Source organism: Strigops habroptila, chromosome 5, assembly GCF_004027225.2.
Source record: "Strigops habroptila isolate Jane chromosome 5, bStrHab1.2.pri, whole genome shotgun sequence".
Lineage (NCBI taxonomy): Eukaryota > Metazoa > Chordata > Aves > Psittaciformes > Psittacidae > Strigops > Strigops habroptila.
Window position 1 is genome coordinate 2850525 of NC_044281.2, and position 23862 is coordinate 2874386.

General features: G+C 51.5%; 1 protein-coding gene across 2 annotated transcripts in view; it reads left to right on the forward strand.

Moving 5' to 3' along the window:
• FAM207A (family with sequence similarity 207 member A) overlaps window positions 1-13118 on the forward strand; it is a 48595-nt gene extending 35477 nt beyond the window's left edge. The window contains exons 3-7 of one of the 2 annotated variants that reach the window (XM_030487282.1): window positions 1122-1190; window positions 5657-5810; window positions 10072-10140; window positions 12323-12435; window positions 13066-13118. In XM_030487282.1, the coding sequence (XP_030343142.1) occupies window positions 1122-1190; window positions 5657-5810; window positions 10072-10140; window positions 12323-12435; window positions 13066-13109 (449 nt within the window). In that variant the 3' untranslated portion in view covers window positions 13110-13118. Of the gene's footprint in view, window positions 1-1121; window positions 1191-5656; window positions 5811-10071; window positions 10141-12322; window positions 12436-12813; window positions 12967-13065 lie in introns of those variants that run through there. The other variant, XM_030487283.1, reaches the window with a different exon arrangement.
• Window positions 13119-23862: the final 10744 nt, after the last annotated feature.

A 23862-nucleotide genomic window follows, 5' to 3' on the forward strand; every position in this document is an offset into this window, starting at 1 on the left:
TGTGTCCAACCTGGCCTCAACTCAAAACCTGGTGGTGGTTATTGGCTTTATGGAGAAGTCCTTCCAGCACCAGCAGGCTTGTTCTGATCTTAAACCACTGAAATTACTGAATTATGATACCGCTTTTGTTTAAATCACCTTGAAAGATTTGCAGCTTCAGAGAAGTTGTCCACAATAAGTTGTTTTCAGAGTTGCATTGAAATCCTTTCTGCTGATTCTTCTGGGGAGAAAACTGGTATTCCTTTTCTTTTCCAGGCTTAAGAATAATCTAAGGGAAGAGCAGTGGTCTTTGGGGAGCTTGTTCCTCCACTGGCATTCCTGTAGCAGTATTCCCAGCACATTTCAGGAGAAAAGTTGACTGAAGTCAATTTTGGTTTAAACACCAGAGATAAGATAAAATTTTATAGCGTCTGCAGCAAAACTCCGGTAAATCTGTTTGTGACGTTACTTCACTTGGTGCTGGATCTCAGCCATCAACAGCTGGGTTCCAATGCTGTGTTTGGTTATAGTAGGCTGCCTATTATAACCTGTTTGAAAAGCTGTTTGTAATGGACTGTTCCTTAGGGCTGCCACAGATCTGGGTGTTTCAGACCTTTTGCAGTCCTTCCGCTGCCTGACACATGCTGTCCAGGCAGGCAGTGAGGCTGTTGCTTGGGCAGGGGGGTGCCAATAGCCATGTCAGGTCACCATTCCTCCTCCTACATGTCTGCAGCCCATGTTTTCCTCCTTCCTAGCTTTATCAAGCCTGTGTATTTTCAGATTCAAACTTGTTCTTTGCTCCCAGTTCTGGAACGTGTCGGTCTTCCCATCACTTTGCTAGTCTTCAGAAGAAAACACCAGCTCCCAGACCAGGTACATGCAGGCAAGGGTCTCTTAAAAAGCTTATCTCAAAGAGCTACTTGGTCTGATCTACTTGCCCGTTCCTTATTTCTTGACTGACAGCAAGATGGGTTTGATTGTTCAGGTAGAAGTTGAGGTGAGGTGCAGCTCCCTGTCTGCCTGCAGCCTGCCCAGCTTGCCAGCAAGTTCAAAAGCATCAGGGTTTGAATGGTGTTTTTGGGACGAGCCCAGCACTGGATCTGTGTGCAGAAGCCATGTCTCATGTCTCTCTTCTCTTCTAGGTGTAGAAGAAAAAACAGTTCTTTCCAAAAAAGAGAAAATGAAGCTGAGGAAGGAAAGGTGGCTACAGAGTAAGTACTCCTCTGGAGCACAGTGCTACCGCAGGCATCACAGAGCGTGGGGCTGTTGGATCTGTCTGTATGTGGGGATTGGGTGGCAGTGTGGGGCAGTGCCAAGAGAGGCTGAATGCTTCTCAGGACCCTTCACATCTCCCTCACAGCATGTGGGGTAAAACTCCCAGCTGTTGTTTCTCTGTGTTAGCCACTGAGATTGAGTCATTGTCCCAAACCTTCCTCCTTTATGACTACATAAAGCCTTTATTTACCCAGATAGGACACTGTGCCTGTGCAGGTTTAGCATGTTTCTCTACCTTTTAAAGTTCTGGTACAGATATGACTAGCTGTGTAGTGGAGGTCCCCATCCCCAAGGAGCTGTGGGGACGGTAGGACAGCCTCGAGCTGAGCCCCACGGCTAATCCAAGCCTCTGTGGTGGAAGCCTGCAGTGGGCCCTCCAACCCTTCTGTGAGGGAAGTCTCTGGACGCTGCTGGCTGTGTTACTGCTCTTTCCCATGTGCCACAGGTCAGTGAACCCACTTACCAGTCAGTCTGGCTGTGAAATATGAGCTAAACAAAACCAGCCCACAGCAGAAATGTTTGTGTTTCCTGTGGGAAGTGTCTGTATTTGTGCTTCAAGTATCTCAGCGCGGTAAAAGACGATGCTGTGCTACCCAGCGTAGCAGAGGGATTCCTCCTGCCACCTGGAGCTGTTCTTGGGACAGGTTTTTTCCCTAAACACCTTCTTGGCCAACAGATCTGCTGACAGACTCTGTTTGGGGCTGAGGCATGCGGCTTTCTGCCACACCATATGCTCTCCGCTCCTGAGGTCTGAGCTCAAGTCCATCAACCTGTGATTTCACCAGTTGCAGTGAAGGTATCTCTGTCTCCTCTTAAATAAGAAGCGGATAATTTAACCCCATGAGTGTGAAGGAAACCTCCTCCTCCTCCCTGTCACCAACCAACGAGTGCCTTTGTCATCTGCAACCCTTGGTGTCCCTGTTGGGCACAAAGCATAGGTGGCTGTGCTAGTCCTAATGTCTGACCTGCCAGCTGCAATCATGGTGCTCCTAAAGGCCTCTTCTTGCCTGGCACTGTTGTGGGAACAGAGGAGAGGGCTGCTGGAGCAGAGCTGAGCTTTCCCTCCCCTCATAGCGTGTCCTCAGCAGCATTTTATGAAGGAATCCAAAGTAAAACGGGTACATGGGGCTCATGTCATCTGCAAGAAACAGAGGGCATGCTCCTGCCGTGAGGTGACAGCGCTGCTCCCATAGGAAAAGCCCAGGAGCAGGATACCTGCGCTCCTCCACATATGCCTTTGTAGCATCAGTCTTTCTCACGGTAACATGTTAGTTTGTCCTTGCTGCGGCCTCTTTCCTCCTCTCTTGGCTCTAAAATCACTAAGCTGAGGGAATACAAAGGAAATGCAGAGGCTTTGCTTTGAGGAGAACTCCAAGATAGAAAAACTTCAGACCAAATTATCTCTGTCTTAGAAGATACTGGGTGTTAGACATGCTTTACAGATGCAGAAGTACTTAAATTGCTGGCTCTCTTAACTCGCCCACTAAACTTGTGGCCAGTTAGTTGGCAAATCTTAGCATTCCCTAGCAAATGCTTTGTTAAGGGTAGCAAATACCCAGGGATTTGTGTAAGGAAAGTCAGCAAGGGTTAGTACCAGGTGTGCAGCTTGTTATTGAGGAAAATGGAATAGCTGGAAAGAGCCTAGATAAACATCATTAAAGAAACTGATATTATTAGCTGATGGAGTGAAATGAACTGGTATTTCCAGAAATGGAGATATTTAAGTGAAACTTGGCATTCTAACATTGTGACCTTAAAGAGCTGCAGTCAACTGAAACACATTGATTTTTATCAGATACAGATAACTCTGCCAATTCTTTGTGGCCTTTGCCACCCCAAAAGAGAAGCCAGCTTAGACTGGTGAAGTTGGACGTTTAGGAAAACATCTCTGTTTCCCTAAATCTTCCTAAGAGTTTGTTGTTTCTTCTTGTCCCAGGGCTGCTTTTGTGACATTGGATGCCAAGACCCTGGGAACTAAAGTTCAGCCCAGTAGTGCAAATGCAAAACTTGGAGATTTCTCCCATTCCAATAAATAATCTCAGGAGAGACACGAGAGGGGAAAAAAAAAGATATGTAATGCTTCAGACATTAGAAGCATGCACATTTAAAAATACATATATCTCAGGGCTCCTCAGACAAACAAGACTTCATAGGAAAAGAATTTGGGATGTTTGCGCAGAATCAGGTGTCTGAAAATTTTGAGCACATACTGTTTATGAAAGCACTGAAGTAGTCAGCTTCATAAAGCCAGACCAAAAAAAGAAGTGATGCAGAACAGAAAGCTGTGTTCTTGGCAGGGATTGCTGTGAGGAGAAGCGTTTACAATCCAGATTTGTCACAAACATCCGTGAACAGCAAAATTGCAGTTCATGAAAAGCTGTTGCTCTTCGGCTCAGCTGAATTGGGGAGCAAACAAGACAAAGGCATTAAAGGAGCCAGTTGGGTTTGAAGTTCTGCTTGCTTAAATGTGGGCAGCAGGATTAGACCCAGAATTGCAGGAGGCATCTTGCCTGTGGTCTGTAAGTGGAACTGGCTGCAGAAATACCTGTACCGATTGAGGCTTGCTGCTGTAGCCATGCTGTGTTGGAAGCTGTTGGCCTCCCTGTGGCACCAGCTTGGCCCCACGGCCACTGGCACTGTGCTCTGCCACAGAACCACTAAATCGACCACGTTGGAAAAGACCTTTAAGCTCATCCAGTCCAACCGCTCCCCAGCACTGCCAAGGCCACCACTAACCCATGGCACTGAGGGCCTCGGCTACACGGTGTGTGAACACTTGCAGGGACGGTGACTCCAGCCCTGCCCTGGGCAGCCTGTTCCAATGCCTGAGCACCCTCTGGGGAAGGAATTGTTCCTCATCTCCATCTAAACCTTCCCTGGAGCAGCTTGAGGCCATTTCCTCTTGTCCGATCACTTGTAACTTGGGAGAAGAGACCAGGAGTTTCTAGCTCAGCATGGAGGCTCATCCTTGCAATACACTTGTCCAAGACAGTAAACAGAAGCCAGCTCTTCTGCTGCAGCCTCCACTGGATGCACATGGAAGAGGTAGAGTCCTCCATCATGTGCCCCTTGTACTGGTACCGCTTGTGGGTGTCGAGGTGATGCAGTGGGTTTCCAGGCCTGGTGGTCACCTAGCAGAAGGGAAAGGAGCTCATGGATCCCACTGAGCATTGGCTGTTTCTGGGGGCATCATCAAGGGTCTTCTTGGACAAGTTGGAGCATCTCAGGGGAGACCTTAGAGCAGCATCCAGTATCTAAAGGGGCTCCAGGAAAGCTGGAGAGGGGCTTTGGACAAGGGCCTGTAGGGACAGGACAAGGGGAATGGCTTTAACCTGCCAGAGGGGAGATTGAGATGAGCTCTGAGGCAGAAGCTCTTCCCTGTGAGGGTGCTGAGGCGCTGGCACAGACTTTTCCCAGAGAAGCTGTGGCTGCCCCATCCCTGGCAGTGTTCAAGGCCAGGTTGGACACAGGGGCTTGGAGCAACCTGCTCTAGTGGAAGGTGTCCCTGCCCATGGCAGGGGGTTGGGACTGGATGAGCTTTGAGGTCCCTTCCAACACAAACCCGTCTGGGATTCTGTGATCTTGGGGCTCAGCTGGGAGGCTGCTGGCTCTGTAAGGCTTGGGCAGCTGCGGGACCTATTTCTACACCAGGGAGCCTCGAGGACTGAGGCAGAAGCCTGTGGCTTTAGGTGCCCACATCCCATGGCCAAGAAGGGAGATTGCTGTAACATCTGTGGAGCCTGATGTGCCCGCAGCCTTGCTCAGAGCATGCTGGTGAGCATGGTGTCCAGGAAAAGCCATCCGCCTCTGTGTCTGCATTTGGTGCAGTGCTTTTCTAGGGGCCCAGTTTATCCAGCATCTGACTGCTTGAGCTCCACCTTGAGTCATGAAGTTGAGACCTTGACTTGCCCCAAACTAAGTAAACAACTGAAATGAAGTCCATCTTCTCTGCCTGTGCTAGGAGACCGTTGTTTTGTCCCAACAGCAGAGCGGAGATGGGGCTGTGGCCAGTGCTGCATGTGGAACTATTTGGTTTGTCCCTTCGCCTCTTGTTTCTTTCTCCTAATTCCATGCAAGGTGTCAGTGTGGTTTTGCCCACCCCAGAACTCCTGTGCCATGTTGCTGTGAGCAATGAACAGTGCAAGGGATGGAAACAGTTCAGACAAAACCCAGCTGGGATTTTCACTTCCCATGCACATGTCAGCAGAGATATATAGTTAGAAGCAAACACAACAAGGGAGGGAACTACCCAGCTGCATTATTCTTCAGTGTTCCCCTGGTTTAAATGAATTGTGGCTTGTTGTTCCCATCAATGATGAAGCAGCCTATGAATTTCTTAGCTCAAGGGTTATCTCTTGCAAACGCTTCCCCTTCCTCCACTAATGTCCTGTTTCTGATTCAGAAATAGAGAGCGTGAAGTTAGCCAAGCAGAAGCAAAAAGCCGAAGCGAAGCGGAAAGCAACACCCGTGGTGGGAGACATGCAGCCACTGATGGAAGCCCTGCCCGAGCTCTCTGACCTGACCACTGGTGGCAGGGGCAGGAAGCCACCCAAGAGGTATGTGCCATTTAGGGATGGGCTGTGTATTTCCCTTCTTCCTGCAGGGTGAAGTGTCCTTCAGCTCAGCTTGTCACTACAGGAAATGCAAGCGCAGTGGCAATGGTCAGGAGAACAGGGCCTCATTCTCAACTCCATTTCACCTCTTTCCATGCTTCACTTGCTGCAAGGAAAAAGCTTAAATGTGTCTTCTGAATCTACAGCTAAAAGGGGAGTCATATTGCTCAGGGGAGGCTTGGCAGACCTCCCAGGCTTGCTTTTGTGGCAGTTCAAGCCCTTTAAGCAGAGATTAACACTCTGGCCAGACCCCTTGTTCACCCTGTTGGCTTGCAGTGTGACTCTGGACAAGAATAGAAAGATGGTGTTTCTGTTCCTTTTATTCTGCTGAAAGAGAAGGGCTATTTCTGATCTCTAACACCCACATGTGAACCATCCCAGCCAGCTGTAGGGTGGGTTCTGGCTGCCCTTGTGTTTTCTCTTTTTTAGTCATGGAATGGTTTGTGTTGGAAGGGACCTTAAAACGCATCTGGTTCCAACCCCCTGCCACGGGCAGGGACACCTTCCACTAGAGCAGGTTGCTCCAAGCCCCTGTGTCCAACCTGGCCTTGAACACTGCCAGGGATGGGGCAGCCACAGCTTCTCTGGGAAAAGTCTGTGCCAGCGCCTCAGCACCCTCACAGGGAAGAGCTTCTGCCTCAGAGCTCATCTCAATCTCCCCTCGGGCAGGTTCAAGCCATTCCCCTTGTCCTGTCCCTACAGGCCCTTGTCCAAAGCCCCTCTCCAGGTTTCCTGGAGCCCCTTTAGGCGCTGGAGCTGCCCTAAGGTGTCCCCTTCAGGAGCCTTCTGTTCTCCAGGCTGACCCAGCCCAGCTCTTTCAGCCTGTCTGCAGTGCTCTGCCTGACCATCCAGTCAGTGCTAGAACTGCTTTTCCATCTCCTAGCGCAGAATGAAAGTGCTCTGTGTGCTGCACAATCACTTGTACCTCCTTTCCAGTTGCTCACTAGGGGTTGGAATTAGAGTTTTGACCGTAATAAGCAAGCACTTAGGTTAGAGAACAGCCAAGAAACAGGCTGTCTGGCAAAACATCCACTTCTTTGGTTGTAGATCCAGGCTGGAGATGCCATGAACCCTCGTGTGACTTGCTGAATGCCCCCACAATGAGCTCTTAACCCAGGTGGGACTCCTACCTACAGAGCATGGCTGAGTTGGCAGCTCCCTGTGCTTCTGGAAGGCCACTCCTCAGACAAACAGCAGCTCTGAACCTTGCATCTAAGCATGGGAAAATATTTCCTTCCTTAACTTGCCTTTTAATTCTTTGAATAGTATTTTTTTCCCTTTCTGCAGCCATTCAGTCTGCCTGAGCCCTCTCTTCCAGTGGGAATGAACAGTAAAAGTGCACGCAGGGGTTTCCAAGTCTTGCAGAGCACTGAGAGTTGCTTGGTTGGAGTTCTGGGCCAGGGCACAGCCTGAGCCTAAATAAGTGGCTTTGCCCTCTTTCTGTGACCATGTGCCACAACCACACGTGGCCTCTGATTCCAGGTTGTGTTCAGGAGCCCTTCCCTCTCCTCATTTTCCCCCAGCCTCCTTGCTGGCTGAGCCCCTCTTATCCAGGAGGGTGGCTTGCACAGGCGGTCAGAGGACAGGTAGAGTCCTTCCTTCGGGAATTCCTTTCCTGGGTGGCTGCATCATCCAGTACAAATACCCTGCAGCCTGCAATTCTGGACCAGCTCACAAGGCAGAGTAAACATGGGAAAGGCCTGACAAGGACGACAGTGCAGGATCTGGCACAGCTTGGTGTGACTAAGTGAGCTGGGGAGTCCTCAGCCCAGACAGGAGATAGAGGCAAAGAGCTTGGGAATGTAACAGTCTATAAAATCAAGTGTGATGTGGTTAGGAAGTAACTTGTTCACCTTCTTTTCCAGTATGAGAAATAAAGCACATGGAACATAGCGAGTAGGTAAGCAGAAGTCTCAGTGCTCTGCACAGCTCCTTGCTGCAGGATGTGGCTCAGGGAAGCCTGTGCTGAACCTGACAAATCCAGTGAGGAGAGCTCCATCGGAGGTTACTTCATGTACATAAAATGCAGCTGGCACAAGGTCTCTCGAGCTGCAAATACTGGAGAGGGTGTAGCTATTTGCTTGCCTTGGTCTTATCCCTCTCTGCCCATCTGCTGCAGGATGCTTCAAGGCAGAACACTGGCCAAAATAGTCCTTCCAGCTACTGCAATGGAATGCTCTTCTGTAGTACGCTTCATGGCAGAGGATGCGTGGCACATTTGGAAGTGGTTCAGTGGTCTTGCACAGATCTCCAGCCTGACGTCCTCAGAGAAGCTCTGTCATCTCTCCAGAAATAGGCCTCCTGTGGGAGGGTGGCAGCCCTTCTCTCCGTTTGGAAGCCTGAGCTCAGACTCTGGCTCTGGTTTCAATTTGGCTGCAAGGCTCTGCTGTCTAGAAAGCCCAGTGGGCCTGTGGCACAGCACAGGAGAGAAGCCCAGCCCTGACTGAGAACTTCAGGACTGTCCATCACCAGTTGCTGTGGGCACAGTGGAGGTGGCAGTTTGGCATTGCCTGTGACATGCCAACCCAAAAGCAGCCCTTGGTGCTGGCACGGAGGAGCTACAGGGCTGTTCTTCCCCCTTTGCTGGCTTGTGGCTTCCTGGACTGTGTGAGGATGCGTGTGCATCAGCGTTTGAGATAATCAGAGGAGGCTTTTATAGGATTTGAATCATTACATAAATGAAGGGTAATACTCTGGTGATTTGTCAGCATTATTAATAAAAGATTAGATTCTCCAGGAATTTGATCTCCTGCTGGGTAAGAGAGCATTACAGTGAGGGTTTTATTCTGTTTTATAATGAATGAAGGCAATGAAGCTTAATGAAACAGGGCTACTAACATGGTCCAAGTGAGCAAGCAGCATCCTGGTGGCTTGGTGGGGGAAATTCAGGCAGAGCCTTTCGAACCTGCTAGACCAGTGGGGCAGAGCTGTTGAGTGGAACTGGAAAGCCTTCAAGAAGGGGCTGCCATGGTGATTTGGTGGCACACGTGGATTTGGCAACCCCTGCTGTGGTGACTATGGGTTGCCATCCAACTTGAGAAGGGATTTCTCTGTGCTTCTGAGAGAAATGTGAGCAAACTGGGACAAGAAGTTGTTCCTGTGCCGTGCAGTCAATGGACATGAAGAGAGCAGAGATGCTTCCTGCTCCTTCTGTGTCTTGCAGTACCAGTGGACACAGCAGTGTGATGGGAGCTGCTCAAACCCCTGTAGCTCTTTGTCTGCTCTTTTTCCTTGTGAGCACTCAGGCAGTGCCAGCGTGGCCTCGAGGGGTCTGAAGGGTACAGGAGCAGCATGCAGGCATTGATCTGCCCTTTCCTACACAGGCTCTGTGCTGCGAGCCCTGGCTGACATCCATCCACACTATTTGTCTGGATTGGAAGGGAGTTTTGATGCTGGGGCACACTGTGCTGGGCTGAGGGTCATCCACCTGGACTCGTGCGAGGCATTTGCCACTGTTGCACATGACATCCTTGTCTCTAGATTGGAGAGGCCTGGATTTGATGCATGGACGCTGGCACAGGGTGCCCAGAGAAGCTGTGGCTGCCCCATCCCTGGCAGTGTTCAAGGCCAGGTTGGACACAGGGGCTTGGAGCAACCTGCTCTGGTGGAAGGTGTCCCTACCTGTGGCAGGGGGTTGGAACTGGAAGAGCTTTAAGGTCCCTTCCAACACAAACCAGTCTGGGAGTCTATGATCCTATGATCTTAAAACAGAAGTGACGGCTGATACCCCAGTGGTCCCACTGCAGGACCTGAAGCAGGGCTGGAAGTCCCTTCTTCTTGCTGAGCAACTGTGACACTGTGTATAACTGATGTGTGCCAGTGCTGGTGCTCTGCAGTGCAAGCAGGGAACATGAGATGTGCAGAGGTGGTGAGGGGAATTTCAATGGCATTTTTTCTCTAAGCAACAGTATCAGTTTGACCCGAGGTTAGTGATAAGCAGAAAGTGATCTGGGCACAGACGGCTAATGACCAGTTCTAGAAGTAAGTGATCTGATTTTAATTTACCTCCTGCCCGTTCAGTCCTGACTTCTAAGCTGTGGTCAATCTGTGTCAATCTCCATTACTGGCTGACTATGGAAATAATTGCCTTTCAGGACAGTTTGCATACAGGATAATTCCATGACTCTTCCCATCTCCGCAGCAATTGCTAAATTAACATTCTTCTGTAACACTCACTCACTTGGTTTGTTTCTTCTTTCCACAGCTGTGTAAAAGCAAAGGCAGAGCCAGCAGACTTCTGTCTGATGAAGCAAGCTCAGAAATGCCAGCTCTTGTAAGTACCCAGTTATTAGTTTCCAGTCGCTGCTGAGCATTATGGAATGGTTGAGACTGGAAGGGTCCTCTGGAGGACATCTGGTTGCAGGATGTTTGTGGGTGTCCTTCTGTCTTAGTCCCTATTAGACTCGGTCAGTTGTAAACAGATTCAGCCTGTTTCTGGTTCAGTCTCATGTAAAACTTAAGCTAAGAGAGCAGCAGAAACTGCTTTTGCTTCTGTAAGTGTTCACTTTCGCTGTGTCAGGAAAAGAAAGTGATGGCTTGGGCCTCCTGAGTATGGTCTCTGGGGTTTCAGGACGAACCCACCTCAACTGTCATCTTGTTCCTCCTGGCCACAGTTGTAAATCCTGCTGTACCAGGTGAGCATGCCTGTGCTGTGTCACCCTGTGTGGCATGGACGATGTGGTTATCAGCCCAGTGGTGCATCCCTTGCCTCGGCTTGCTGAGTTGGAGCTGCAATATCCAGCTGTGGCTGAGTCTCTTATGACACCAGGCCCATGTAGCTCTAGCTAATACCCTTCACCAAAGCCTCCTGTGGTTGTGTAGTTGAGGAGCTCCTGGAACTCTGCATAGCATCAGAAGCTATAGCTGCTGTCTTAGAACGCCTCTGGGATGCTGACTTACATGTCCCTTAGGAGTACAGCTGTCCATTGGCATCTGCCAAACCTTTTCTTGTAAAATAAACCACTAAGTGCTCTTGAATAACTCCTGGACTTGGTCTGACAACTCCTTATTCCGCTGTATAATCTGTTGGATATTTTATACTGGCACCAGGCTTCAAGAGCTTCATTTCCCCTCAGCATAGCACTCCTGGGGCCAGGCACTGGGATCTGGCAGTATTTGCTTTCTGTGGACCCTGTTTCTAGGATTTCTGTCAGTTCTGAGCCATTCAACTTCAAACCGAGGCTGAGGAGAACAGTCTGCAGACCCCAGCACTGCTCTCCAGCACGCTCTCTGAATACCCTTCTCTGTCTGGAACTGGCCACTGTTGATGCTGGGATGCCTTTCTTGCTCAGTTCTGCCTTTCTGGATGAGTCCCTCCTTGGCTCCTTGCAGAAGCTCAAGGGTCATGGCCTTCAGTGTCACCAGTGGGTCTCATTGTGCTAAAACTCATGGGTGAGGAACACTGCTTGAGGAGGGACTTGTGTACAGATCCGTAACTGAACAGGCAACTCCACCACAATCTTCTGCCTCAGCCAGATGGTCCCCTGTGTGCCCCCCTCCTCTCCTCTGCAGAAAACAGAGCAGATGCACTGAGTAGTGCCATGTATCCTACCACAGTGATCTGGGAAGTCTGTGCTGCTTGGGAGGGAAAAAGCTGGGAGGAAGGTCTGGAGTTTCCTCTTCCAGGATGTTAGGACTGGAGGTTCCCTGCGCCTCACCTTACTACCCCAACTGCCACAACCTGAGTTTCAGGTTTGACTTCTCTCTCTGTTCCAATGACAGGGGCAGGGCTGGTATTGAAGGGAGTGAACTAGCTGCAAGCTGAAGAGCACTCTGCTGATCCACAGCAACTCCTGAGCACATGGAGATGTGTGCCTGCCTGGGCTGTGGAGAGCCTGGTAGTCAATGAGAGGGAGATAGGGAGGCTGCAGTGGATGTGACGTACTGGTTTATGCACTCCTGCTCTGTTCTTATTCCTCCCTGGTTGCTTGCTTTTTAAGACAAGGCCATTTCCACAGCAACCAGCCATTGACCAAGCATGCAGAGGCAGTTCTGTCATGCTCCTCCCATGGTGGCTAACTTAGCGTTACACACAGTATTACCAAGCCTCTACATTGAGCAATAAAGAGAGTCAGTAGATGAGCTCTTCAAAGCAGAATCTGCTTTTGTGCTAGTGCAATCTGAAGTTGTTTTCATTCCTAGTGATTTACCAGATACCCAGTCTCTTGTTCCTGATTTACTAGGGAAAAGCTCTAAAAAAACCCATTTCCAAGTGATGCTGGACACTGTTGTGATTGTTTCTGTCTCTGTGGCATGAGATCAAGTCTCTGGCTCTTGTGAAGCTGGCAGCAATTCAAGCTTTGCCCTTGGGTAAATGGGCTTTATTTCTTGCACTGTTTCTTTCTGAGGCAGTTCTGTCTCTACGGAAACCCCCTGCTTTATGAGTTCTGCTCTTACCTGCTCGGTTCCTTTCGCATGAGGCACTCAGCACTTTCATGTTCTTTTTCTTTCCTCAGAGAGGAGGAAGTGGCTCGGTTTCACGAGGTCATCGCCAATCCCACCTACAGAGCCAACCCCCTCATGGCCATCACTGAGCATCTCTCCAAGAGGCTGAGGCAGGAGGAAGGAGGTAAACCCCTCTAGAGTGTTAAGCTGGGACCAAACGCTGGAGCTGGTGCGAGGGCTCCAGGCTGCAAAGGAGCACATCACTAACGTGACCTCTCAGCCACTTCAATCCCTGGAAGCAGTCCAGCAGATTATTAAATCCAACAGCCCTGCTTTCTGTCTGCAGGAATAATGCCATTCTCTCCTGACAGTGGCAGCTGCTCCTTGGCAAGCAGCCTGCAGAGAGCAGGGTGTCCTGTGAGATCTTTGTGCAGACATAAAGCTCCCTGCAAAGTGTCTTGACACCTCTTTCTCTTGTAGCAGGCACAATTCCTTCAATTGTGCCAGTGGCAACGTATCTGTTTTCTGTCATTTCCCTCCCCTTTCTGACAACTCTGACAAGAGAGTCTCTAATGCTCTGTTGAGATGGTTCAAGACCCCCAGCCCTCGAGCCCAGAAGGCTGTTGGAGATCTGTGTAAAGACCAATGCTGCTGTTCAGAGACATTGTTTTATGTGAGAACTTTAGCTTTGGAATAAACACATTTTCATGTAATACTCAGTTCGTCTTGTTTTGGTAAATACTGATAGAAATATGAACTTATTCGCATCATTAGTAAAATGACTTAAAAGAATGTTTTCTGTCCATGTGTACAGTGAAGCACGAGTCTGCTGCTGGAGGTGAACCAGAAGCCATGTGAAATCATTGCAGATCACATCTAACTCATTGACTTGCTTCCTGTGGGTGATGCTGATCCCTTTTGGTTTGGGTCATGTTCCCTGCTTGGCCTGCCCTATAGGAAGCATCCCAAAACATGTTCTGGCTGGAGGAGGCTGTGGGCTTCAGCTGGTCATTTCCATGTGTAGCTTCGGGAAAGGTCAGGCCTTTCTTTCTACCAAACACCGATTTTCACAAGACTCCAGTGAGTTTTCATGGGGACAGCTGAAGGCAGCGCCATTCCCTATTGGAGATGATCCTGATTTGACACCCCAAAATGTCAGTGCTGTCCCTTGTGAACTATGCAAAAAGTTTTCAGATGCTGCTTAACCTTGGAAGAGCAGCCTCTCTACGTCAGGTCAAGTCTGAGGAACATCTGAAACCTTTAAGAAAGAACATGGAGCCGACCCTTACCTAAGTTAGTGCCTAAGAACAGCTTCAATGAGAGTGGGAGGTACCTTGGTCACACCTTGGGTCACTATTAATGCTCCTTTTTCTCCCTTTAGGCTGGCAGAGGCCACAGAGAGGTGTTGGCTATGTCCCATCTTCCAACCTGTTGCTATCAAGCTGGCAGGGCTTTCATCCTTTTTTTGGGGGTTGGAACTGGATGATCTTAAGGTCCTTTCCAACCCAAACCATTCCATGATTCTATGACCATCAGAGCTGGGAGGCAAACACTGCTGTGCTGGAATGCCCTGCAGGACCCAGGCTCTGAAAAGCAGAGGGCTGTGGTTGGGTCAAACATCTCCAAATATCTCCCCACTTCCTGGTGGGTTCCTGCTTGCTCCCTTACCAGTATCTGCTTGTGTTTCTTTGAGGCTGTGTTGGATTTTGAGCTCTGAGCGCCAGCCCCAGCTTGCCCTGCTCATGTTATGTAGGTCGGGCACCGCATTGGAGAGCTGGGCCTTGAATGGGGTTGTGCACTATGGGCACCTCCTGCAGCTGCTGTTGCTGCTAGTGGCTCCCAACAGCCCCAAGATATGACTAAAATTTGGACAAAGGTAAGGTTTTCTCCCTAAGCCTGATCTTTACCCCTTTACTCCATCTAGTTGCCTTCTGAGAAAGGCACCATCCTTGTGCTTAAATGAATGGGAGGTGAGAGATAAAGAAGGTGAAGACAGCCAAGTACAAAGGAGGATGAAGTTTGCTCCTCTTCTTAGTGAACAGGGCACTCGGAATGGAGAAGCGTATCTGGAGGGCAGGAGGGAGAGAAGGCAGCTTGCATGGCATGGCAGAGGACTTGTGCTGCTTGTTTTCTGGACTTTGCAGGTTTCTTTTTGTCTTGTGGTTTACAAAACACCCCCCTGGGTTGCGCACTGTGGGTGGGATCATGTCTCTCCCCTCGGAGCTGCATGTGGTACATCATGACTGTGCTTTGCAGAGATCAGCCAGAGTGCTGATCGCATTTGACAAGCACCAGTTTCCTGGGGACCATCTGTTTTCTACAGAGCAAGACCAGCCTTTCAAGCCTCTGGAGAGCTGGATTGTCCCATGCACCTCTGTTCCAGACCACTTTCTTCTTAGTAACTTCTCCCTAGGGTGAAAACAAATCTGAATGGCTCTCAACTCCTGCTTTCCTGGACCACTCAGTTCTCTTTTCAGTCTTAGAGTTGAAGTAATGCCTGGATGGCCTGAATTGCAATGTTGGGGGAAATCCTCAGCTGGTAGGAGGGCTAGTTATAGTTAGGATCTAGGGTAGATGTTGCTGTGGGTTATGTGCCAAGAGACAGGAGAGGGCTGAAGCAGCTCTGCTCTGGAGCCAGGCTGAGAGAGCTGGGCTGGGTCAGCCTGGAGAAGAGAAGGCTCCTTAAGGGGAGACCTTAGAGCAGCTCCAGTGCCTAAAGGGGCTCCAGGAAACCTGGAGAGGGGCTTTGGACAAGGGCCTGTAGGGACAGGACAAGGGGAATGGCTTTAACGTGCCAAAGGGGAGATTGAGATGAGCTCTGAGGCAGAAGCTCTTCCCTGTGAGGGTGCTGAGGCGCTGGCGCAGGGTGCCCAGAGAAGCTGTGGCTGCCCCATCCCTGGCAGTGTTCGAGGCCAGGTTGGACACAGGAGCTTGGAGACCTGTAAAAGCAGGTCTGGATGAATCACAGAATAACTATGGTTGGAAGGGAAGTTAAAGCTCATCCAGTTCCAACCCCCTGCCATGGGCAGGGACACCTTCCACTAGAGCAGGTTGCTCCAAGCCCCTGTGTCCAACCTGGCCTTGAACACTGCCAGGGATGGGGCAGCCACAGCTTCTCTGGGCACCCTGTGCCAGCGCCTCAGCACCCTCACAGGGAAGAGCTTCTTCCTTATATCTAACCTGAACTTCCCCTGTTTCAGTTTAAACCCATCACCCCTTGTCCTGTCACTACAGCCCTTGCTGAAGAGCCCCTCTCTGGCATCCAGCACGCACTTGTTTGGCTTGGTTGCTGGCTCCAACCCTATCCCTTCAAACCACTGGGACCCAACAGAGCTGAAACCTCATGATCTGGGAAGCAGCGAGGCGACTGAGCACAGGGAGGTGTTGAGCTGGGTAACCCCACTCGGTACAGCCGGGAGCTGTACCCAGGCTGGTGGCCCTTCATCCCCGTGCCCAGCATCACTCGGCTGTGCCTAGCTCTTACCCCTCTGTTTGAAAATGTTGGTCTTCTGGGTCCTGAGCTGCAGTTAAACATGGGATTGTTTGAAACCACCGTTCCCAGCCTGCTGCAGGCATCTCCTGCCCCCGCCAGCCTACCAGTTGAGCAAAGGACTTAAAATCTGCCAGGAAACAGGCGTCTGAAGCACTGAGTCGCCTTCGCACTTGGCGCGTGTTCAGGAGGATGAAAGCTTTCATGCCAACTTTCCCTTTTTTGTTTTTAAGATAGCAGGTTGGGAAAAAATAGCTCCGAGGAGAGCTTGTGCCAGAGGGGAGGGCAGGAGCCCCACCACACTGCTCTACGCTGAGCAAGGAGTAAGCAGTGAATGCACCACACTGGAAAGATCTACGTTTCACAGCTCTTTTCTTTCTTGTTGGTGGTTTTGCCTTTGAAGGGTGTTCCCAGCAGCATGTCTCAAAGCAGAAGCCGGGGTATCCTTGTCCATCTGGTGGTATTGGTGGGTATTTTCTGCTACACACAAAGCACCCGAAGAAGCAGTGGGTGGATGGGGATTCTCCTCTCCCAGCAGCTCAGAGGTAGTGTCTTTGGTTTGCAGGTTGCAAAGGGAGAGGTTTTTATAGCAGCTCTTGCAACTCATGTGTTTCTCCCCAGCTGGGAGCAGGGCTTCCAGGAGGCCAGCAGTGTGTCTCACATCAGCACAGTGAGTCACAGACCTGGCTCCAGCCTGTCCTCTAACCCAAGGAAGTCCCTAGTGTGAGTATGTAACTCCCTGCTCCTTCCTTCCGCTCCCCGGCTTCTCTGCTCTGGAAAGTTTTCCTTACAGCCCTTGTTCGAGTGAGTTCCTCCATCCCTTCACATATGGAAAATATGACTTAGGCCAGGTCAGAGCACTTCTGCTCTTCTTTACTTTTTATAAGGCCAAGGGCAAGGTCCTGCCCTGGGATTGGGGCAATCCCCAGCACAAACAGAGGCTGGGGGAGACTGAATGGAGCAGCCCTGAGGAGAAGGATTTGGGGGTGTTGGTCAATGAGAAGCTTCCCATGACCCAGCTTCAGTGTGTGCTTGAGCCCAGAGCCCCCTGTGTGCTGGGCTGCACCCCCAGAGCGTGAGCAGCAGGTCAGGGAGGGGATCCTGCCCCTCTGCTGCACTCTGGGGAGACCCCCCCTGCAGTCCTGATCCAGCTCTGGGGCAACAGCACAAGAGGGACGTGGAGCTGCTGGAGCGAGGCCAGAGGAGGCCACGGAGCTGCTGCGAGGGCTCATCCTCCCTCACCTTGCATGTCACCAGGATAGGTGTGAGCAGGGGCTGAATCATACCCCAGACCTGTCTGGGACCCAGCTGGCCGTGACTCAGCCTGGCCTTGGCTGTTCGTGCTGCAGCTGAGGTCCTGGTCATAGAATCAAGGAATGGTTTGGGTTGGAAGGGACTTAAAGCTTATCCAGTTCCAAGCCCGCTTTCTAAGAGCTCATCTCAACCTCCCCTCTGGCAGGTTCAAGCCATTCCCCTTGTCCTGTCCCTACAGGCCCTTGTCCAAAGCCCCTCTCCAGGTTTCCTGAAGCCCCTTTAGGCACTGGAGCTGCTCTAAGGTCTCCCCTTCAGGAGCCTTCTCTTCTCCAGGCTGCCCCAGCCCAGCTCTCTCAGCCTGGCTCCAGAGCAGAGCTGCTCCAGCCTCTGCCCCAGACACTTTGGCCATTCAGGGTCTGGATCCCACCACTGCAGCCACTGGCAGGAACCCCCCTGGTACCATGGGGGACAAGGGTGGCTCCCCACACGCGCAGGGATGATGAGCCACGCTGAGCAGATCCAGGCAGCCCTGTATGGAAATGGGAGCAGTTCATGTGCAAATCACAGCGGGTTCACACAGGGTCACCAACACACCCTCTCTGGCACGAGGTGCCGATCGTTAGAGCAGAGATTATATTTTATGCATCCTGCTTGGAAGCAAGTTATCTGGAAAATCCAGGAGCGCTCGGATGCAAAGGTCTAAATCTTAACGACACTCCTGGCAAGGCTCTTCTGTGTTTGCACTCTTTAACAGCTTCTTCATAAGGAAACAATCGACTTAGTGAAGGATAAAAGCCACCACAAAGGTCCCAGCCCTGCTGCTTGGACAGCAGAGCTCCATCAGCAGCATCACCCTAGATGTTGGTCTCAGTTTGGGTTGCTGGAGCTTCTGCACCCACTGAGGTGTCTGGACCATAGAGCTGCATGTTACAACTCCGGCTGCTCAGGGGCCAGCTTCAGGAACCTGAAGGCAACCATTTATTTTTGCATGGTTTTGGATCCACTTCCTTCAGCATTTAATGCATTTTTCTCCCATCTGTAAATCTTATCGCCCTCACATCTTCATTTCTTTTTAGCACAGGACTAACTTTGTTACATCAGTTTGTGCTTAGGAACTGTAACCTACTTCAACACCTCATTTTCTTTCCCTTTGTGGATGGAGGCAATGCTTTTCACGTGAGAAGCCCAGCCCTGACCACTGCTTTGCAACAGAACCAGCACTGCTCGTGCCTCCCTTCGCCACTGTGCACGAGGAGGGCAGGAGGGACATCCCAGAGGCTTCATGAAAACAGGGTTCATGGTCAAGCATCTGCCTATGGCCAAGCTGCTGGTGTCCATGTCCCCAGTGCTGCACTGAGGGGATGTTGCTTCCATCCTGGATCACAGCTCCTGAGGGGTGATGGCTTGAACAGGATTAAATTGCTCAACAGAAAGCCGGGTTTAACACCTCCCATTGAAGCAAGCCATGGTTCAGAGAGGAATCAGCAGGCACCCAGATAGTTACCACTTTGGGAAGCGTCAGCATTGCAGGGCATGGTTTTCCCTTGCAAGCAAATGGTAAGTATGGAGATAAAGGTGATCCAATTAACGAGGCTTGATGTGGATTTCCAACTGGCATGTGGCAATGCTCTTAAGCACTTAAAGAATGCCCCAAAGCTCTTAAAGAAAGTGAGCTGCCGCGGGGTGAGAGGTAGAGGCCTCCTGGGATTAGTAACTGCTGAAAGGTCAGGGAGCAAAGAGCAGGACTGAATCACTCAAGAGAGGGTCTGACCCATCCTGCGCCTCCCTGAGCACCCAGGACACAGCAAGGTGATGGCAGGACGGCCACCGAGGGCAGTGAAAGCAGCAAACGAAGGCTGCCACAAACAGGCTGTGATGAAACTGGCGCTTCAGGGCAGGGACGTGAGGCTTTGGGCTCAGGGGCAAGGGCTTGGTGAGGTGATTCCCCTTCTCTTGTGCAACCGTGGATGAAAGGAGGAGTTGCTGGTGCTGAATCCCATCTGCTCCCAAAACCATGGAGCAGCTCAAATGTGCATACAGTTGTATTTGGTGAGGTTCCTGCTACCACTGCAGGAACAGGCCTTGGGTTAGTTTCAGATGTACCTGTGCAGTAGGTAAAAGGCAAAAGAAGGAGGTACAAGCATGCGGGTGGCTCTGTAAAGTGTGGGACGTGTAAGGATCAGCTGGGAAGAGGGCATCCAGGGGGAGAAATAACCCCACGCAGGGAAAGAGCTTCTGGAGCTTGCAAGAGGGAGGAGCGGCAGGAGGTCACAGGCGCTGGGTCTGTGCTCTGCCCCTGTCCCCTCTGGGCTGGAAGGAGCAGGAGTCACTGCAGCTGAACTCTAGGGAGCTCCCTGAGAAGCCCAGAGAAGCTGTGGCTGCCCCATCCCTGGCAGTGTTCAAGGCCAGGTTGGACACAGGGGCTTGGAGCAACCTGCTCTAGTGGAAGGTGTCCCTGCCCGTGGCAGGGGGTTGGAACTGGATGAGCTTTAACTTCCCTTCCAACCAAACCATTCTATGATCCTATGATTTCTGTGGTTTAATGTAGCATGGATTCTCTTTGCAATGGAGCAAGCTGTGGCCTGGGAGATGGGGAGCAAGATGTCAGTGTGGTATCTGTAGGCATCTGTGAGGCTGCTGTAGCTGTTTGCTGGGCTGCCCCACGAGCATGTGGGATGCAGTGTGCTGTGGAGGATGCTGGCAGCACACAGAGCAGCATGCAACACCTCATTCACGGCGTGTTCCCAGGACAGTCGCCTTAGTTTCAGTGACACAAGTAGGAAAGGAAGCCCAGACAAAGGAATATCCCAAACAGGAAGCTGCTGGGAAGAGAACAAATGTCAGGGCCGTGGTAGGTGAAGGCAGATGGTGCCAGGATATCCTCCCAGGGGAAGGAGATGGAGGAAGCAGTAGCAGCCCCAGCACTCATACCCCTTTGACCCACACTCATGGACAGACGGACGGCAGGAGGTGCCAGGAGGACAGACTGAAAACCTGATCTTTATTTAAACATCCAGATGTTTTCGCAGCTTTAGCAGGCACCGTTTGAGATCTGAGGGACAGGAGCCAATACGTGCGAGGAGGGGAGGCAGGAAAGAGAGAGCTGCTTCCTTGGGGATGCTGCTCCTCTCTCCACAGCAGCTCCGCAGGGAAGAGGGGGCTGCTCTGGGCCTTGCACTGGGATGGGGCTGCAGCAGATCCATGCTTCCCATGCTGGCCGGTGTTTGATGGGTTTCTGAGTGCGTCAGTGGCGCCACGGCCCAGAGATGAGGCTGGAAGAGCGCTGCCAGGCCAAGGGGATGTGAGTGTTTGCAGCTATTCTGGATACATTTCGTCTGAGTGTGTTTACAGCCGACCTGGATCCGTTAATCTCTTCTCAAGAGCGAGGACGTTCATCTAAACACCTTCCACTCCACTGGGTGAAACAGCCACTGCCTGACTCCTGAGCCCGTTTGGTGGGTTGGGAGTGGAGAGGAGGGAACAGCACTTAACTCTTACAAAGCTGCTGATGGTTGTAGCAAGGTGGAATCGGTCTCTTCTCCCAAGTAACAAAGGATAGGACAAGAGGAAACGGCCTCAAGCTGCCCCAGGGGAGGTTTAGATGGAGATGAGGAGCAATTTCTTCCCCAGAGGGTGCTCAGGCATTGGAACAGGCTGCCCAGGGCAGGGCTGGAGTCACCGTCCCTGCAAGTGCTCACACACCGTGTAGCCGAGGCCCTCAGTGCCATGGGTTAGTGGTGGCCTTGGCAGTGCTGGGGAACGGTTGGACTTGATGAGCTTGAAGGTCTTTTCCAACCTGGTTGATTCTGTGAGTCTATGACAGCAGGAAGGATGCTCCACTTGGTCTATCAGCCAGCACCCAGTTTGGGTGCTCAGGGGTACGTGCCGGTCTGGCAGCACCACTCTGCCTGCAGCCCCCGCTCAGATGTGTGAGCACACATCTGCATCTCAGCATTGGCCAAGGGGCTGCACAAGCAGGTGGCTGCAAGTGGAGCTGCCAGCCTGCACTGAATCATGCTCTGGCCTCAGAAATTCAGGGTACAGACCATCCACAAAGCAGCTTTATTGTGTACTGCCACCTGCACATGCGTAACATCAGTCCCATAGGAACAAGGCAAGGCAGGCACACACATGGTGTGAAGTAGGAGCTGGTTCTTGGCAACCAATGCCAATTATACACCAGCCAGTTTGATATCTCAACTGCACGGAAACCTCAGCAGGGGAGCTGGGGCCGTGGGGGGTGTGTGTGAATAATCAGAGCAGGGATGGCAACTGTGCCTCCCGTGTGTGCTCTCGCAGGCAGGCACTGCCCTGGTGAGGATGCTGTTGTGCAGCATAGGGCAGAGAGCTTGCCACCCATTGCAAGGTGTGGGTTAAACATCCTCTTTTTGCAGAATCCCTTTGGAAGCGGGTTCCTCGGAGCTGGCTGCTGCTCCACCAAGGATAATGTGGCAACAGCGGGGGGAAACTACCAAGCTTGGATCTGCTGCTTAGAGCTGTCTGGGGATGCAGTTTCTGTTGGGTTGGTGGCACGGATGGGATGGAGGAGGTGATAGGTCCAGCAGTGGATCCACCATGTCCCGCAGGTCTGGATGAATCAGGGAATGGTTTGGGTTGGAAGGGACCTTAAAGCTCATCCAGTTCCAAGCCCCTGCCACGGGCAGGGACACCTTCCACTAGAGCAGGTTGCTCCAAGCCCCTGTGTCCAACCTGGCCTTGAACACTGCCAGGGATGGGGCAGCCACAGCTTCTCTGGGAAAAGTCTGTGCCAGCGCCTCAGGACCCTCACAGGGAAGAGCTGCTGCCTCAGAGCTCATCTCAATCTCATTGATCATGGGCAAGTCGCCTGCTGGAGATGGCAGTGCATGACGTGGAGGGCACATGCAGGCAGAGCCATTAGAAAGCAGCAGGAGGCTTCAGCTGGAGGTCAGACATGGCAGCAGGGCAGGATTTCAAGACAAAATTCCCTGAAATCACAGCAACACTTCTGGGAAGATGGGTCATTTCTGCAATCTGTGGCTCTGGCGAGCCCACAGGCACCTCAGCTCTTGAAACCCCACAGTCCCCAGGGACCTCCAGTGCTACACAAGCCGCGCTGGCGACACTGGTGTCACAATAGCCATGGCTGGGGAATGGTGTGGGAGCATCAGCCTTGTGCCAGGCACAGCCCTGCTCCCAATGGGGCTAACCGAGCTCTGAGACATGTCCTGGGGTTTGGGGACCCCAAGGAGCGAGTCCAGTTTGCAAATCAAACCGCCCCAGTGTGGGAAAGCTGCTTTTGGTTTGTGGTGTTTGAAACACGCTGCGCTTGGTCTTACAAACAACAGCCTAATATTGCCCATTTCCCAAGGCTTTGATGAAAAAGTCAATGTTAAAAACCCATTAATTTATTCAAGTTAATTTACCAAGAAAATGCCAACACAAGAGTTGGGTGAAAATGAGGAAGAAAAAGAGCAAATGGTTTGGAAAAAATGTGATGTTTCATAAACACCAGCAACTGTGTCACAGTCCCTGAGCTCAGTGCTGCTCAGGGAGTGACAGGGCAGCGGATGTGCGGTGGAGTCAGGCTGGTCATGGAGCTGGATGAGGACCTTGGGAACACCCTCACTCCTGCCCCATTTGCCCAATGTGAGTCCTTGTCACCCCCAGCAGTGACTTTCCTCTCTCCAGTGCAGGGCTGGAGCTGGCAGAGACCCCCCTCCTTGACCCTTGGGCCAAAAGGGACATCCCTGGCTACGTTTCTGGCTATCCTGGGGGGCACATCCAGATGTCCTTGGGGGGCCAGTGCCTCCCCAGCCTCTTCCAGCCCTGTGGCTCTGCTGTGGTCTTCATCGGTGATACCTGTCAGCCTTGTCCCCCCAGCTCCAACCATGGTTTCCCCAACATCCTGGGAGGACACAACCACTTTGGTCCATGATGCGGAGGGGGAACTGAGGAGCGCAGCTTTGTTCTCGCTGGTTTCACTGCTAATCTTCAGGGGGCGAGGAGAAGGAGTCGCTCGTGTTAAATTCCTGGAGCCAAAAATAAACCAGGATAAAGAGACGCAGACAGGCGTTCCCGGAGGCGAAGGCTTTGCCAGGCAGGAGCTGCCCACCGCAAGCAGGGCAGAGGCAGAGGATTGTCTCTGGGAGGGAGGAAGTATAAAAATAGATGGTTGTTTCCAGCACAGGCTTTTGTGCTGGTCCTCTGCACCCTCCCAGTGAACATCTGTATGGATCCTTACCCTGCCGGGAATGAATGGGGAGAGGGAAAAAGCCACGTGTGAGCCGGGAGCCTGTGTGACAGTGACATGAGTGCCACCACCCAAGTGCTCTCGAGAAGGCACGCCAAGTTCTTAGCACCAGGTTTAAACAATACCGAGGTGGTTGCTGCAGCAACATGTATGGTTTTTGTCTGATTGGTGTCTACACAAGGCCCCTGCGGTGGCTGGGCACACCTCACTGTGGGATGGATGGGAGATGCCAGAGGCTCTTCCCAGCGGAGGTTCTTCCCACTGGCACATCTGTGGGTTGAAGCCTTAGAAACCTATTTGGTTTTCTTTAAATATCCTTTTAAATGTCCTTAAATTTCCTTTTGGATCCTGATTACTTTCAGGAACAGTTCCTTTTTCTGGCAGCCACCCGTAGGTCTGTGGGCAGCCACAGGAGGATGGACATATCGGGACATCGGGAGTAGTTTTCCCACCTCGCTTCCCAGCACATTTGGTTAAGCATTGGCTGCTGCAGTGCTGGATATTCCTCTCCTCTGTGCAAAGGTCAGTGGCTCCTGCATTCTGCTTGTGTCAGAGTCAACAGCAGGCAGGGACTTTGAACTCATCCATGGTCAGACTTCATGGGTTTTATTAACTGTGGGTGAGGAAATGCATCT